This window comes from Scyliorhinus torazame, chromosome 26 (genome assembly GCF_047496885.1).
Source record: "Scyliorhinus torazame isolate Kashiwa2021f chromosome 26, sScyTor2.1, whole genome shotgun sequence".
Classification (NCBI taxonomy): domain Eukaryota; kingdom Metazoa; phylum Chordata; class Chondrichthyes; order Carcharhiniformes; family Scyliorhinidae; genus Scyliorhinus; species Scyliorhinus torazame.
The window spans coordinates 24349076-24366759 of NC_092732.1; the positions used below are offsets into that span (position 1 = coordinate 24349076).

General features: G+C 54.1%; 2 protein-coding genes across 2 annotated transcripts in view; one reads left to right on the top strand and one right to left on the bottom strand.

Moving 5' to 3' along the window:
- LOC140402849 (NAD(P)H-hydrate epimerase-like) overlaps positions 1-17684 on the bottom strand; it is a 923606-nt gene that overhangs the window by 126764 nt on the left and 779158 nt on the right. The gene's annotated exons all lie outside the window — the stretch shown is intronic.
- The window catches only part of LOC140402851 (ras GTPase-activating-like protein IQGAP1), an 80107-nt gene that overhangs the window by 734 nt on the left and 61689 nt on the right, over positions 1-17684 (top strand). Inside the window, exons 2-7 of the mRNA XM_072490475.1 lie at positions 3133-3232; positions 4261-4417; positions 7259-7336; positions 8494-8570; positions 9090-9157; positions 10747-10860. Coding sequence (XP_072346576.1) covers positions 3133-3232; positions 4261-4417; positions 7259-7336; positions 8494-8570; positions 9090-9157; positions 10747-10860 — 594 coding nt within the window. The remainder of the gene's footprint in view (positions 1-3132; positions 3233-4260; positions 4418-7258; positions 7337-8493; positions 8571-9089; positions 9158-10746; positions 10861-17684) is intronic.

The following is a 17684-nucleotide window of genomic DNA, read 5'->3' on the forward strand; positions in this document are numbered from 1 at the left end:
TAAAAGCTCTGCCACTCTCTCTAGTGACTTTTCAGCACTTTTAAGTGTAAGGGGGGGTTTCTCGAGGCGAATGAGTGGAGACGGGCTGAGCGGGCGATCGATTTGAGGAGCTGAATGGTCTGGTTCTGACGGCAGGATCGCGGGCTCAGACGACGGGAGCTGTTTTTTCCCCTGGTCCTGTGCGTCACCGGTCGCCCCGTCGGAACATCGCCAGTTCCTGAGGGCACCCCCACCCCCGGTTCAGACTCACCGACCCTGTCTCCCCCCACCCCACCCCACTCGATGGAGAGCTGCTCAGTCGGAGGCGCGCTGACTTGTGAGCGTGAGGATAAATCAAAGCTACGACTTACTTTCCGGAACCTGAACCCGTCCCTTCTACGCGTCGCATCTTCGTGCAGGGAGCTTGACAAGTTTTGGGGGGTTATGGTAGCACAGTGGTTAGCACTGTGGCTTCACAGCGCCAGGGACCCGGGTTCGAATCCCGGCTTAGGTCACTGTCTGTGCGGAGTCTGCAAGTTCTCCCCGTGTGCGTGTGGGTTTCCTCCGGGTGCCCCGGTTTCCTCCCACAGTCCAAAGATGTGCAGGTGCCGGAGTGTGGCGACGAGGGGATTTTCACAGTAACTTCATTGCAGTGCTAATGTAAGGCTACTTGGGGCTGGTTTAGCACACTGGGCTAAATCGCTGGCTTTGCAGGCAGGCCAGCAGCACGGTTCAATTCCCGTACCAGCCTCCCCAAACAGGCGCCGGAATGTGGCGACTAGGGGCTTTTCACAGTAACTTCATTGAAGCCTACTTGTGACAATAAGCGGTCTTCATTTCATTTCCATTTGTGACACTCGTAGAACATACAGTGCAGAAGGAGGCCATTCAGCCCATCGAGTCTGCTTAACCCCTCGCTTCCACCCTATCCCCGTAACCCCTCCTAACCTTTTTGGTGACTAAGGGCAATTTATCACGGCCAATCCACCTAACCTGCACGTCTTTGGACTGTGGGAGGAAACCGGAGCGCCCGGAGGAAACCCACGCAGACACGGGGAGAACGTGCAGACTCCGCACAGACAGTGACCCGAGGCCGGGAATCGAACCTGGAACCCTGGCGCTGTGAAGCCACAGTGCTATCCACTTGTGCTACCGTGCTGCCCTCGTGAAGATCCAGTTAACATCGGTGCCTATTATAAATGTGGGCGGTGGTTGTATGATGAAACAAAAGAGTCTTCCCTCGTGTGTGGAAGATTTAAGGGGGTGATCCACTCAACGGCTTTCAGATGATTCAATGATTTGATAGGGTCCAGAGAGAGAGAGAAACCATCTTGTCTGCTTCTCGGGAGGGAGTCTAGAACCCGGGGGGTGGGTTGGAATTGAAGGTTGCCAAACCGAGGCAGGGGAGACTTAGTTACGATACAAGTTGGCAATGATCTGGTTGAGCAGCACAGGATCAGCTTGCAGGGCTGAACAGCCTCCCACGTGCGGGCCAGGCGGGAAATTTAAAACTTGTGCAATTTGAAGCTTGCTCCCCCTGATAATCTGTGAAAACCTCCCACGTGCTGGCTGACTATTCGCCTGTGATTTTTGCGTTAAGGTGTGGACTGCTGGTTAAAATCATTCTCCAAGCCTATTTTTTTATTATGTACCTCTCCTGTACAATAAAGCTGATTGTTGCTTTAGGTTGTTTTTCTTTAAAAAAAGTTGTGGCTATGGAACGTCTGATCATTTTTCATAAGCCCCCTCCCAGTGTGTCAACATTGGCTCTTGGCTATATTTAATACCTGAATGGGGCCACATTGGGTGAAATTCAATTCTAACGCTGCTATTTCCAGTAACCGTTTGTCGGAAATATTTTGAACGTCGCCGGGGGGGGTAAGGAGTGATTCGTTGAAGTGGCTCGTTCGCCCTTCTATTTATTTTTTTTCTCTCGCTCGTTAGTGCCTCCGCTCCGAATCCCATTTGTTTCGGAAGTCCCGAAGGTGCGCCCGAAGGAACACTGAACCCTTTCAGGACTTTTCCTGCTTTTCCGACCTCGCTGATTTTTTTTTTTTTAAGCACTGAGCTAAAATCTTGGAACCGTAGCCGCGACGCACTCTGCACCTTCTCAGTCAGCATCGTGTTTTCAGACACCGGGAAGTTGTTCTTGTTTGTCAGGGGATATCAAAGGTCGGGGGCCATAAATATCAAGTAGATTTGGGAGTGTTTTACGCTGGGAATGTGGCTCTCTGCACCAGAGAGAGAGGTCGAAGTGAGTGCCGAAATCCACAACGAGAAAGACAGACTTGTGTTTCCAAGTTCAGTCCCAAGCACTTTCCCGCCAATTATATACTTGATGAAGTGTGTAATAATAATAATCTTTATTCGTGTCACAAGCAGACTTACATTAACGCTGCAATGAGGTTACTGTGAAAAGCCCCAAACGTATAGTGGGGGGAGGTAGTGGTATTGTCACTGGATTAGTAATCCAGGCTAACACTCTGGGGACCCTGGTTCAAATCCCACCACGGCAGATGTTGAAATTTGAAACCAATAAACCATTGTCGATAGTCGTAAAAACCCATCTGGTTCACTAGTGTCCTTTTAGGGAAGGAAATCTGCCGTCCTTACCCGATCTGGCCTACATACGAGTCCAGACCCACTCAGCAATGTGATTGACTCTTAACTGCCTCTGAAATGGATGAGTAGGCTCCACGGGTTCGAAGGCAGTTTTGCAACAAAAACAGGGTTGTTGGAGGTGTCGTCTTTCTCGGGTGAAACTTCAAACTGAAGCTGCGCGTTCCCTCTCGCGAAAGATCCGTCACCCCCCACCTCGGAGTGAAAAGCAGAGTTCTCCCCGGTGTCCTTGTCCAATGGTTGTCTAAACCAACATCACAGACGGACGGTCTGGGTCATTATCGCCTTGCCGTTTATGCTAGCTTGCTGTGCGCAGTGACCACTTCTAACAGTGACCACGCTTCATAAAGTGCTCCATTTGTTGTCAAGTGTTATGGAATGTGGTGTTCTATAAATGCAAGACTCTTTTCCCCCCCCCCCCCCCCCCCCCCCAATGCCGTGGTGAGTTTATATCGCTCAGTCTGTTACGGGATTGTCTTTCTATTTCTGTTGGCCTGAGCTTTTTTTTTTTTGGTAACCCTCGACCTTTGACAGATGCTGTGGGGAGCGAGCGTCTCACAGCAGAGCAGATGGACGAACGCAGACGGCAGAACATCGCCTACGAGTACCTCTGTCACTTGGAGGAGGCAAAGCGGTGAGTGGGCTTCCCACAGGTGGGGCCGGGGGGGACTTTGGCCATCACAAGTTGGAACAAAGCGGGCGCGAGTAATGGAAGGTGGGGTCGGTAGCTGAAATCTTTTTGTCCTGTCAGTGAGCTGGTGGGTGACGGGCATGTGGGTCACAAGCCTGCCCTGCAGTGCCGCATGGTCACACCCAGCATCCATGCGGGATCAAAGTGCCTGCCATGGCACTGAGATAGCACGCCCGCCTCTGTGTCCTGCCATGGCACTGAGATAGCACGCCCGCCTCTGTGTCCTGCCATGGCACTGAGATAGCACGCCCGCCTCTGTGTTGCAAGATGTGGGACCAATCCCGTCCCTGGGCTTGAGAAAGCTTAAAACAGGCGTTAAGTTGGCTCTGAAGCAGCTTTGGATTATCCTTGATGCTGAAAGTAGCCGCGGGAATACACGTTCTTTTCCTTTTTAAGATTGCTCATTCTGCTGCATGCCGATCCGAATGGCTGCATGTCGTCTCTGGATATACAAGTAATTCCAGCCCCCTCCTCTCTTCCACGTGGGCGCTCCCTCCCTGCCCGATCCTGGGATTGGTGGGTGTTTGTTTGAGAAGGGGCTGAATCTGGATCAAATGGCTGATGGGGTGGAGGTGGTGGTGTGCGGTGGTAACGTGACTGGACCAATATGCTAGAGGCTGTTTTCAGGGGGAGGGGAGTGGCAGCGACGTCCACATTCCCATGAATGATTTAAAAATGACTGATCATCTGTGTTTTTTTTCTTCTCATCAATGCTGGTTAAGGGATCATCCCCTGAAAAAGTAAAGAGATTAAACACTGCGATTGGTCCTGAGCCCAACTTTGTAATTTGAACCTGATGAAGGCCGCACGCTTGTGGATGCCGAACCCCACCCCCACCCAGACCGTTTCTGATTTCAGGACCGGGTGGAAGTGGCGGGATTAATCTCGTCCTCGATTCCTTCCGCCTGCCTTATTTGCCGGTTCCGCTAACCCCCTGGGTTCATGCTGTCTTTGTGCCAATTTAATTTTAGCTGGATCGAGGCCTGCTTGGGCGAGGAGCTGCCGCCGACCACCGACCTGGAGGAGAGCCTGAGGAATGGAGTGACTCTGGCTAAACTGGGCCATCGCTTTGCGCCAGACGTTGTCCCACAGAGGAAGATCTACGATGGGGAGCTGCTGAGGTACAAGGTACGGTGAATTCTGAGTCACTGGACGGGTGCACGGTGCACTTCACTGGGCAGAGATTTGTGTTGCCCGAGCGAACAGTACCTCCGACTTTAAAGAAAAAGAAGAAACCTCATTGATGGAATCTATCCCCCAGCCTGTGTTCTAATGGGTACTGTCTCGGGTTGGAGTATTTTAGTGCCAGGTCTCCGTCTTGTATTTATAAACTGTAGCACCATAGCGGTGTTGTGGAAGTGTGGTCAGGTCCAAGACGGGATTCGATCAAGCCAACATGAGGCATTTCTTCAGCCAGAGGGGGGTGAATCTGTGGAACTCTTTGCCGCAGAAGGCTGTGGAGGCCAATTCACTGAGTGTCTTTAAGACAGAGATAGATAGGCTCTTGATTAATCAGGGGTAATGGGGATGAGAAAAATATCAGCCATGATTGAATGCCGGAGCAGACTCGATGGGCCGAGTGGCCTAATTCTGCTCCGATGTCTTCTGGTCAAACTAATGGTGGAAGCCAACTGACCTGAGCATTAGTTAGGAAAGTGGACGAAATGTGATTGTTTATTGTGAGGGGAATTGAGTAGCAAAGTGGGCTTTGGTTGTACGGGGCATTGGTGAGCCCACATCTGGAGTATTGTGGACGGTGCGGGTCTCCTTATTGAAGGAAAGGTGTCGGCGGCCGTTCAGAGAAGGTTTCCCAGACTAACACCAGAAACGGGCGGGTTATCCATGCGGAAAGGTCGGCGAGGTCAGGCTTGTATCCACTGGAGTTTCGAAGAGTGAGAGGCGACTCGATTGAAACCTTTATGATCCTGAGGGGGTTATTGCCGGGGTCGGTGTGGAGAGGATGTTTCCTCTTGTGGGAGAATCGAGAACTCGGGGGTCACTGTTTAACGATAAGGGGGTCGCCCATTTCAAACGGAGAGGAGGAGAAATATTTTCTCTCAGAGGGTCGCTGAGTTTCTGGAACTTTCTAACTCACGCGGTGGAGGAAGCAGAATTTTTTTTAAGATGTGGAGATGCTGCCTTTGGACTGGGGTGAGCACAGTAAGAAGTCTTACAACACCAAGACTTGTTCAAGTCCAACAGGTTTGTTTTGATATCACTAGCTTTCGGAGCGCTGCTCCTTCCTCAGATGAATGAATAGGTATGTTCCAGAAACCTGTATATAGACAGATTCAAAGATGCCAGACAATGCTTGGAATGCGGGCATTGGCTGGTGATTAAATCTTTACAGATCCAGAGATGGGGTAACCCCAGGTTAAAGAGGGGTGAATTGTATCAAGCCAGGACAGTTGGTAGGATTTCGCAAGCCCCGGCCAGATGGTGGGTGGGGGATGAATGTAATGCGACATGAATCCCAGGTCCCGGTTGAGGCCGCACTCATGTGTGCGGAACTTGGCTATAAGTTTCTGCTCGGCGATTCTGCGTTGTCGCTCGTCCTGAAGGCCGCCTTGGAATACGCTTACCTGGCGATCAGAGGCTGAATGCCCTTGACTGCTGAAGTGTTCCCCGACTGGAAGGGAACATTCCTGCCTGGTGATTGTCGCAGCGTCTGCATGGTCTCGCCAATGTAACACGCTTCGGGACATCCTTTCCTGCAGCGTATGAGGTAGACAACGTTGGCCGAGTCGCAACGAGTATGTACCGCGTACCTGGTGGGTGGTGTTCTCACGTGTAATAGTGGTATCCATGTCGATGATCTGGCACGTCTTGCAGAGATTGCCATGGCAGGGTTGTGTGGTGTCGTGGTCACTGTTCTGAAGACTGGGTAATTTGCTGCAAACAATGGTTCGTTTGAGGTTGCGCGGTTGTTTGAAGGCAAGTAGTGGGGATGACCTTGGCAAGATGTTCATCGTCATCGATGACCTGTGAGTTTCTCCGCTCTGGGAAAGTACTGGACGACGAAGGGTATTCTGTCGGCTGTGTCCCATGTTTGTCTTTTGAGGAGGTCGGTGCGTTTTTTTTTTAAGGCCGAGCTGGAGAGATTCTGGATTAATGAGGGGAGGGGGTGAAAGTTGAAAGTTATCGGGGAGGTCAGTGGAAGTGCGGGAGGGGGGAAATGTGGGGTTGAGGTTACAATCAGATCGGATGGCGCAGCAGACTCGAGGGGCCGAGTGGCCTTATTCCTCCTAATTCATATAAAACTGACCGTCCCTCCCAGTGCTTTAGGTTATTCAATCAGCAAGCTGAACTCGGCAGTCACAGGCGACAGTCTGCCTCTCCCTGGGGCGCAGCACACAATGGTACCTGTGTGGTACATCCACCTCATTCTCAAATGTGCCAGGCTGCAGGGTATTAGAAACCAGTCTTCAATTTGGTGACCATAACTGCATCTCGAGAGGAGCCTCCTGGAGACCCTGCAACATGGCAGCAGCTTGTAAGCCGGTCCTTTCCTATGTCAGGGGCAGTCCCATCGCCACTCTGAGCGCCAACGACGGGGTGTCTTTTTAAAATTAATTTTCGGGATGTGTATGATGTTGGCATTCATTGGCCGAGGTTGCCTGATGAGCTGGTGACGCAACTGAGGGGCCACTTTCCCGAATTACGGTCAACCACATTGCCGCCGTAGTCACGCAGGCCGGAGCGGATGAGGGTAGCAGGTGCCTGAGTGAACCAGTTTTCGACGACAATCCGATCGCCTTTGCTCATCCCAGCCTTTTCAAATTGAATCCATGTTCCACGGTGGCATTTGAACACTCATCTTCCCATTTAAACAGAAATCCCAGAGGGTGCAGCAACATTGCTTCACCGGAAGATAGGCAGCAGGGCAGGAATACGAAGGACAACACGGGACAGACAAAATGGGTTTTACAGCACTGTCGTAATAGTTGATCAATTTGTGTTTTTGTGCAGGCGACTGGGCTGAACTTCAGGCATACGGACAATATCAACCATTGGCTCAAGGCGATGGACAAGATCGCCCTCCCATCGGTATCGTATTTCCTTCGTATTTCTCTCCGTATCTTTAGAATGTCTATCGCAGTTATTTCTAGGCATTGAATACATGTACGCAAATCTCTTTTTAAGAAGTGGCCGGGTTATTGGACGAGCTTGCAGGATCCCAGATGTTTGGGTGCATGTTACGTGAGGGAGACATTAGGAAATTGGGTGCAGAAATGAGACCCCAATGTAGCTGGCCTGCTAGCATAGAGTCTGAGGGATTCCTTCGCACCTGGCCAAGTTGCATTGTCGAATTAAGTCAGACTTAAACTTGCTGGTGGAAATACACCGGTTGCCCCAACCACCTTCAGCTGCTTCATCAATGACCTACCTTCCATCATAAGGTCAGAAGTGGGGATGTTTGCAGACGACTGCACAATGTTCAGCACCATTCGCGACTCCTCAGATAATGAATAGTCTGTGTCCAAATGCAGCAAGACCCGGACAATATCCAGGCTCGGGCTGACGAGTGGTGTGATGGGAGACTCTCCACTCGCCTGGATGAGCGTGGCTCCCAACAACACTCGAGAAGCTCGACACCATCCAGGACAAAGCAGCCCCGCTCGATCGACACGCTAACCGCTGACATTCACTCCCTCCACCCCCCAGACGCACCGCGGCAGCCGTGTGCACCGTCTACAAGACGCACCGTGGCAGCCGTGTGCACCGTCTACAAGAAGCACTGGGTGCATTTGTTTGTTTTTTGGTAAATTGGCTAACCCAGCGTGTAATGCCCATCTCTAGTTGTTCCTGGGCAGGTGACAAAGCCAGCTATAACCCTTATGGGGAGGGTGCCCCCAACGTGCTGTTCGTAAGGGGATTCCAGGCCTGTAACTCAGCAACAAGTGTGTGTTCCACCATCTCATGACTTTTGCTCCTGTTGGGAAGCACCTGCCTTCCATCTGGAGGAAGTCGATGGAGAAGACATGGGTCATGTGAGGATCTGTGTGTCTCCAAGCACCAGTTTCCGTTGAAATACTCCGTGTGCTCCCTACGTCACCCAGTCACTACTCCACAGGAGGGCTTCAGACCCGCAAAACACGTGGGGACGTCCTGATGTTGTGGGCGGCAGAAATGCAAAGGCAAGACATTCTTCACCCGGAGCACCTTGTGGGTAAGCTGATTTCAACCTCTCGCTTTCTTTCCAGATATTCTATCCAGAAACCACCGATATCTACGACAAGAAAAACAGCCCCCGTGTGGTTTACTGCCTTCACGCTTTCAGGTAGAGTGTTTCCACGAGATTCCCCTCACTCTGCTCATGCTGGTTAGGGTTCGGTGCTGTTTACTCAGTATCAGCTGCTCCCCTCTGCAACTCTCCCAAATCCTCTGGGATCTATTCCAGCCGCTCGCCCATCCTCCCGATTTCCCATCGCTCCCCGCCCTCATTCCTTGCCTCTCCCTCATCCCTCCCCCGCCGGCCTCGCTCCCTCCCTCCTCTGCTTCTTCCTCCCCCGGGCCTCACTCCCTCGTCGCCTCCCTCCCTCCCTCCTTGGCCTCTGCTTCCTTCCCTCTCTCTCCTGTGAGGCAGGAGTGCTAACCACTGCGCCGCCCAGTAGCCCCAAGTAGCATCATTTCAAACTCTGGTTCGCATCCGTTGGCGGCACTACAGTATTGTTAAATTCTGCAAAGGTTAGTGACCGTGTCCGATCTCTTTTTCTGCGCTGATTCGCAAACCGCTCCGTCCTCGATCGCACGGTCACTGATATCTTTTTGTTTTATTTCTTCCCCCCCCCCCTTGCAGCATCTACTTGTTCAAACTGGGCCTGGCTCCGCAGATACAGGACCTGTATGGCAAGGTGAATTTTACAGGTAAGGAGAGCGACGGTGGGGGAGGTTGCTTCTGTCACGTGATGTTTACCCGTTCCGTTCTCCGGGGCATGGTGGGCTGCTCTAGGTGTAATGGCCTTTTAAAAAAAATATTTCTGGCCAACCTGTCAGCCTGACGGGCACTGTGAAAGTGGCAGCTGTCAGTGGGAGTTTGCTGCTGAAATTCCCGACCCGCAGCTGTAAGTACACCTTTTGGGCTGTGGGGCACTTCAGGGGAAACCCCTGGAAGTCTGGACAGGGGTTGTTCCATCTCTCCCTCTTTTGTTTCCGAGTCCCGGCTGGCCTGGGGCTGAGCTCTTCGCCCGCAACAACTGGAAGATGGGTATGCCAGACCAGCCTCAACCAGTTTCAACCAGAGTCTGTGAACAATGGGCGGCACGGTGGGTTAGCACTGCTGCCTCACAGCGTCAGGGACCCGGGTTCGATTCCCACCTCGGGTCACTGTCTGTCTGTGCGGAGTCTGCACGTTCTCAATGTGTCTGCGTGGGTTTCCTCCGGGTGCTCCGGTTTCTTTCACAGTCCAAAGATGTGCAGGTTAGGTGGATTGGCCGTGCTAAATTGTCCCTTAGTGTCCAAAGATGTTCAGGTTAGGTGGATTGGCCGTGCTAAATTGTCCCTTAGTGTCCAAAGATGTGCGGGTTAGGTGGATTGGCCGTGCTAAATTGTCCCTTCGTGTCCAAAGATGTACAGGTTAGGTGGATTGGCCGTGCTAAATTGTCCCTTCGTGTCCAAAGATGTGCAGGTTAGGTGGATTGGCCGTGCTAAATTGTCCCTTAGTGTCCAAAGATGTACAGGTTAGGTGGATTGGCCGTGCTAAATTGTCCCTTAGTGTCCAAAGATGTACAGGTTAGGTGGATTGGCCGTGATAAATTGTCCCTTAGTGTCCCAAGATGTGCTGGTTAGTTGGATTGGCCGTGCTAAATTGTCCCTAAGTGTCCAAAGATGTGCAGGTTAGGTGGATTGGCCGTGCTAAATTGTCCCTTAGTGTCCAAAAGGTTAGGTGGAGTTACGGGGTATGGTGGGGGCCTGACCCTAGGTTGGGTGACCTTTCAGAGGGTCAGTGCAGACTCGATGGACCGAAAGACCTCCTTCTGCTCTGTAGGGATTCTATCCCGCAGGAACCTTGGCTGAGTCTCACCCTGCTCTGTAACTGGGGCACCGAGACTAATCGCCTCGCAGTCTCGAGAGGTGCTTTTTTAAAGAGCGAATCTTTGTTCTCCGGGTATGGCATTGACCGCCCATTCTTAATTGCCCCTTGAGAGGCTTTGTCTCCCTTCGAACCGTGTGAGCCCGTGAGATGTAGGTACACCCGCAGGGCTAACTGCGAGGGGGTTCCAGGGATTTCACCACAGCCGTGATGAGGGGGAAACTGATTCCGTGTCTCAAGTGAGGATGACGTGTGTGTGTGAGACTGAGGGGACGGCCTCGTCCCGCTCCGGAGGCGAAGGCTGTGGGTTTGGGAAGTGCTGCCAAGGAAATCTTTGGCGACTTTGCTGCCATGTATGGAGGGAAGGTGGTGGTGGGGTGGGGGCGTTCAAATTCTAACCGGCTGCTTTGCCCTGCCCTTCCAGAGGAGGAAATCAATAACATGAAAACGGAGCTGGAGAAATATGGGATTCAGATGCCTTCGTTTAGTAAGATTGGTGGCATCCTGGCTAATGAGCTTTCGGTCGATGAAGCAGCAGGTAAGATCTTGCCGTTGGACGGATTCTGTGCTGAGGATAGTCTTTTTAAATCTTTGTAAAGGTAGGCAGGTCTCCAGGAACAGTCTCGATGCAGCGCTGCACCTCGCTTTCAATCGCAGATTATACACTTAAATTAATGATCTAAGTCTGGGTATAGCGAGCAGGGTTGCCGTTTAATACCCATCCCTTGAAAAGGTGGTGTATGAGCCGCCATCTTGAACCCGCTGCAGTCCCCGTGTGATGTAGGTACATCCACAGTGCTGTTGGGGAGGGAGCTCCGGGATTCTGACCCGGCGACAGTGAAGGAACGGCCGACATATTCCCGAGTCGGAATGGCGAGTGGCTCGGAGGGGGACTTGCAGGTGGGGGGTGTTCCCCGTGTGTCTGCTGCCCCCCCCTCGTCCTTCTAGATGGGAGAGGTGGCGGGTTTGATGGGGACTGTCGGAGAAACCATGGCGAGTTGCAGCGGTGAGTCTTGTGGATAGTTCAGGCTGTCGTTGTCTCATACTCCTGATTATTTTATCTTCACTGAAGTCACCACCATGGACTGCCCGTGTGCAACGCCTTGTTTGTGTTGTAACGTCTATATTTGACAAAGATCAGCATTGCTGTGTTAGCTTTCCGTCACAGGACACACTGCAAGTTGGTTGTTTTGCGAAGCACACCAGTGCCATCTACTGGCGGTAAGCAGCTACGCAGCGGCCAGTGTAGGTTTCAGTGAGCAGCTACGCAGCGGCCAGTGTAGGTTTCAGTGAGCAGCTACGCAGCGGCCAGTGTAGGTTTCAGTGAGCAGCTACGCAGCGGCCAGTGTAGGTTTCAGTGAGCAGCTACGCAGCGGCCAGTGTAGGTTTCAGTGAGCAGCTACGCAGCGGCCAGTGTAGGTTTCAGTGAGCAGCTACGCAGCGGCCAGTGTAGGTTTCAGTGAGCAGCTACGCAGCGGCCAGTGTAGGTCAGTGTGAAACAGCAGTGAACACCCGGGTCGCTGGCGCGGTGAGACAGCAGTGCTAACCCGGGTCGCGGGCGCTGTGAGGCAGCAGTGTTAACCCGGGTCCCTGGCACTGTGAGGCAGCAGTGTTAACCCGGGTCCCTGGCACTGTGAAACAGCAGTGTTAACCCGGGTCCCTGGCACGGTTAGACAGCAGTGTTAACCCGGGTCCCTGGCACGGTTAGACAGCAGTGTTAACCCGGGTCCCTGGCACGGTGAGACAGCAGTGTTAACCCGGGTCTCTGGCGCAGTGAGGCAGCAGTGCTCACCCGGGTCCCTGGCGCTGTGACAGCAGTGCTATCCCGGGGGCCTGGCACAGTGAGACAGCAGTGTTAACCCGGGTCCCTGGTGCTGTGAGGCAGCAGTGCTAACCCGGGTCCCTGTTGCTGTGTGGCAGCAGTGCTAACCCGGGTCCCTGGCACTGTGAGACAGCAGTGTTAACCTGGGACCCTGGCACTGAGACAGCAGTGTTAACCAGGGTCCCTGGCACTGAGACAGCAGTGTTAACCCGGGTCTCTGGCACTGTGAGACAGCAGTGCTCACCCGGGACCCTGGCACTGTGAGACAGCAGTGCTCACCCGGGACCCTGGCACTGTGAGACAGCAGTGCTCACCCGGGACCCTGGCTCTGTGAGACAGCAGTGCTCACCCGGGACCCTGGCACTGTGAGACAGCAGTGTTAACCCTGGTCTCTGGCACTGTGAGACAGCAGTGTTAACCCGGGTCCCTGGCGCAGTGAGGCAGCAGTGTTAACCCGGGACCCTGGCACTGTGAGACAGCAGTGTTAACCCGGGTCCCTGGCGCAGTGAGGCAGCAGTGTTAACCCGGGACCCTGGCACTGTGAGACAGCAGTGTTAACCCTGGTCTCTGGCACTGTGAGACAGCAGTGTTAACCCTGGTCTCTGGCACTGTGAGACAGCAGTGTTAACCCGGGTCCCTGGCGCAGTGAGGCAGCAGTGTTAACCCGGGACCCTGGCACTGTGAGACAGCAGTGTTAACCCTGGTCTCTGGCACTGTGAGACAGCAGTGTTAACCCGGGTCCCTGGCGCAGTGAGGCAGCAGTGTTAACCCGGGACCCTGGCACTGTGAGACAGCAGTGTTAACCAGGGTCCCTGGCACTGTGAGACAGCAGTGTTAACCCTGGTCCCTGGCACTGTGAGACAGCAGTGTTAACCCTGGTCTCTGGCACTGTGAGGCAGCAGTGTTAACCCGGGTCCCTGGCGCAGTGAGGCAGCAGTGTTAACCCGGGTCCCTGGCACTGTGAGACAGCAGTGTTAACCAGGGTCCCTGGCACTGTGAGACAGCAGTGTTAACCCTGGTCCCTGGCACTGTGAGACAGCAGTGTTAACCCTGGTCTCTGGCACTGTGAGGCAGCAGTGTTAACCCGGGTCCCTGGCACTGTGAGACAGCAGTGTTAACCCGGGTCCCTGGCACTGTGAGACAGCAGTGTTAACCCGGGTCCCTGGCTCTGTGAGACAGCGGTGTTAACCCGGGTCCCTGGCACTGAGACAGCAGTGTTAACCCGGGTCCCTGGCTCTGTGAGACAGCAGTGTTAACCCGGGTCCCTGGCACTGTGAGACAGCAGTGTTAACCCGGGTCCCTGGCACTGTGAGACAGCAGTGTTAACCCGGCTCCCTGGCACTGAGACAGCAGTGCTAACCCGGCTCCCTGGCACTGTGAGACAGCAATGTTAACCCTGGTCTCTGGCACTGAGACAGCAGTGCTAACCCGGGTCCCTGGCACTGTGAGACAGCAGTGTTAACCCGGGTCCCTGGCACTGAGACAGCAGTGTTAACCCGGGTCCCTGGCACTGAGTCAGCGGTGTTAACCCGGGCCCCCTGGCACTGAGACAGCAGTGTTAACCCGGGCCCCTGGCACTGTGAGACAGCAGTGTTAACCCGGGTCCCTGGCACTGTGAGACAGCAGTGTTAACCCGGGTCCCTGGCACTGTGAGACAGCAGTGTTAACCCGGGTCCCTGGCACTGAGACAGCAGTGTTAACCCGGGTCCCTGACACTGAGGCAGCAGTGTTAACCCGGGCCCCTGGCACTGAGACAGCAGTGTTAACCCGGGTCCCTGGCACTGTGAGGCAGCAGTGTTAACCCTGGTCCCTGGCACTGAGACAGCAGTGTTAACCCGGGTCCCTGGCACTGTGAGGCAGCAGTGTTAACCCGGGTCCCTGGCACTGTGAGACAGCAGTGTTAACCCGGGCCCCTGGCACTGTGAGTCAGCGGTGTTAACCCTGGTCCCTGGCACTGAGACAGCAGTGTTAACCCGGGTCCCTGGCACTGAGTCAGCGGTGTTAACCCTGGCACTGAGACAGCAGTGTTAACCCGGGCCCCTGGCACTGTGAGACAGCAGTGTTAACCCGGGCCCCTGGCACTGTGAGACAGCAGTGTTAACCCGGGTCCCTGGCACTGAGACAGCAGTGTTAACCCGGGCCCCTGACACTGAGGCAGCGGTGCTAAGCACTGTGCCACCCCAGATGACAGCATGTTGTGCTCATGCAAGTGTCGGGCCCTGTGAGGCTTTTTTAAAAAAAAATGTTTTATTAAGTTTTTCCAATGAGCGTTTTTACATAACAAAAATAGAAATAGTAATAAAAAATAACAATAAACATAGCCCAAAGCTTACAATGAAACTACTTACACAACAGAATTTTTTTTTTTTAAACAGAACAAGGTGGGTTTTGTCTCCATGCCCAACTCAGTACCCCCTGACCTGAACCCATCTCCCCCCAGGATGCTGCTGCTGCTGACACTTACTGCTCCCCTGGAAAGCCAGAGAACAAAGAAAAGTACAGCACAGGAACAGGCCCTTCGGCCCTCCAAGACCGTGCCGACCATGCTGCCCGACTAAACTACAATCTTCTACACTTCCTGGGTCCGTATCCCTCTATTCCCATCCTATTCATATATTTGTCAAGATGCCCCTTAAACGTCACTATCGTCCCTGCTTCCACCACCTCCTCCGGCAGCGAGTTCCAGGCACCCACAAGGAAAGGTTGCCACCGCCGGGCAAACCCCAGCAAGGCCCCTCTAGGCAAACTTTATTCGCTCCAGGCTGAGAAACCCAGCCATGTCGCTAACCCAGGTCTCCACACCCGGGGGATTCGAGTCCCTCCCCATTAGCAAGATCCGTCACCGGGCTACCAGGGAGGCAAAGGCCAGACCTCCGCCTCTTTCGCTTCCTGCACTCCCGGATCCTCCACCACCCCAAATATCGCTACCGCTGGGCTCGCCTTCGCCCGAGCGTCCAAAACCCCAGACATCACCCTCGCAAACCCCTGCCAGAATGTGACGGGCATGCCCAAAACACATGGGCATGGTTCGCCAGACTCCCTGCACATCTCGGGCACCTGTCCTTCGCCCCCAAAAACCTACTCATTCTTGCCGCCGTTACATGCGCCCGATGCAGCACCTTAAACTGGATTAATCCGAGCCTGGCACATGATGAGGAGGAGTTCACCCTGCCCAGGGCATCGGCCCACAGGCCCTCATCCAGCTCCTCGCCCAGCTCCTCCTCCCACTCCTCCTTCGCCACACTACCAAAAGGATGTGGAGGCTTTAGAGAGGGCGCAGAAGAGATTTACCAGAATGTTGCCTGGTATGGAGGGCATTAGCTATGAGGAGCGGTTGAATAAACTCGGTTTGTTCTCACTGGAACGACGGAGGTTATGGGGCGACCTGATAGAGGTCTACAAAATTATGAGGGGCATAGACAGAGTGGATAGTCAGAGGCTTTTCCCCAGGGTAGAGGGGTCAATTACTAGGGGGCATAGGTTTAAGGTGAGAGGGGCAAGGTTTGGAGTAGATGTACGAGGCAAGTTTTTTACGCAGAGGGTAGTGGGTGCCTGGAACTCGCTACCGGAGGAGGTGGTGGAAGCAGGGACGATAGTGACATTTAAGGGGCATCTTGACAAATACATGAATAGGATGGGAATAGAGGGATACGGACCCAGGAAGTGTAGAAGATATTAGTTTAGTCGGGCAGCATGGTCGGCACGGGCTTGGAGGGCCGAAGGGCCTGTTCCTGTGCTGTACATTTCTTTGTTCTTTGTTCCCCCACTGAGGCTTCCTCTACCTCCTGCAGCTCCTGATATATGTCAGGGGCTGTTGAACGAGCCCCCACCCCGGTACTCCTCCCCTCCGCGCACCAGCCCCCTCCAATCCCCCGAAGTCCTGAGCGCAATGGCGAACGGCTCAATTGCCAGGGCAAACAGCAACGGGGACAGGGGACACCTCTGTCTCGCCCCCGGTGCAGCCTGAAATATTCCCACCTTAGCCGGTTTGTGGACACACTCGCTATAGGGGCCTGATACAGCAGCTTGACCCAACCGATAAATCCCTCCCCAAATCCAAACCTGCCTAATGCCTTCCACAGATACTCCCACTCCACCCTGTCAAAGGCCTTCTCCGCGTCCATCGCAGCCACCACCTCCACCTCCTCACCTTCTCGTTCAGCTGCCTGCCCTTAACAAACCCCGTCTGGTCCTCCCCAATCACTCCCGGAACACAGTCCTCTATTCTGGTGGCCAGGATTTCTGCCAACAGCTTGGCATCTGCCTTCAGGATCGATATCGGCCTGTAGGACCCACACTGAAGCGGATCCTTCTCCTCCTTCAGGATAAGCGAGATCAATGCCTGCGACATTGTTGGAGGGAGGATCCCTTTCTCCTTTGCCTCATTGAAGGTTCTCATCAGGAGCGGGCTCAGCAGCTCCGAGAGCTTCTTATAAAATTCTATAGGGAAGCTGTCCGGGCCTGGGGCCTTGCCCGTCTGCATGCCTGCCAGCCCCCTGACTACCACCTCCAACTCAATCGGGGCCCCCAGTCCCTGCACCCGCTCTGCTTCCACCCTTGGGAACCTCAACCGGTCCACGAACCGCCTCATCCCTTCCCCCTCCCCGGGGGGTTCCGACTCATAACCTGCCGTAGAACTCCCTGAAGACTTCATTGACCCTCTCTGGGCTCAGCACCATGTTGCCTTCCCTATCCCGCACTCCCCCAATCTCTCTGGCCGCCTCCCTCCTGCACAGCTGGTGCGTCAGCACCCTACTCTCATTCTCCCTATACTCATAAACTGCCCCCTTCGCCTTCCTCAGCTGCGCCTCCGCCTTCCCTGTGGACAGCAAGTCAAACTCCGCCTGTAATTTCCGGCGCTCGTTCAACAGCCCCCCCCCCCCCCCCTCTGGGGCCTCCGCGTGCCTCCTGTCTACCCTGAGTATCTCTCCCACCAGTCTCTCCCTCTCCTTCTCTCTATGGGACCTAATGGAGATTAACTCTCCCCTAATGACCGCCTTCAGAGCCTCCCAAACCACTGCCACCGTCATCTCCCCTGTGTCATTCGCTCCCACATAGTTCTCAATACTCCTCCTTATCCGCCCGCACACCTCTTCGTCCGCCAGCAGCCCCACATGCAGTCGCCAGAGAGGGCGTCGACCCCGTCCCGCCCCCAGTCGCAGGTCCACCCAGTGCGGGGCATGGTCCGAGACCGCAATGGCCGAGTATTCTACCCCCTCCACGCCCTACTCAGCACAAAGAAGTCTATTCGCGAATAGACTCTATGGACGTGGGAGAAAAAGGAAAACTCCTTCGCCCTTGGCCGCGTAAACCTCCAGGGGTCCACTCCCCCACCTGGCCCATGAATTCCCACAAGGCCCTGGTTGCGGCCGGCCTCTTTCCCGTTCTGGACTTGGAACGATCCAAGCTCGGATCCAAGACCGTATTGAAGTCCCCACCCGTTATCAGGTGACTTATCTCCAAGTCCGGGATCCGACACAACACGCGCCTCAAAGTCTGCATCGTCCCAGTTCGGGGCATATACATTCACTAACACCACC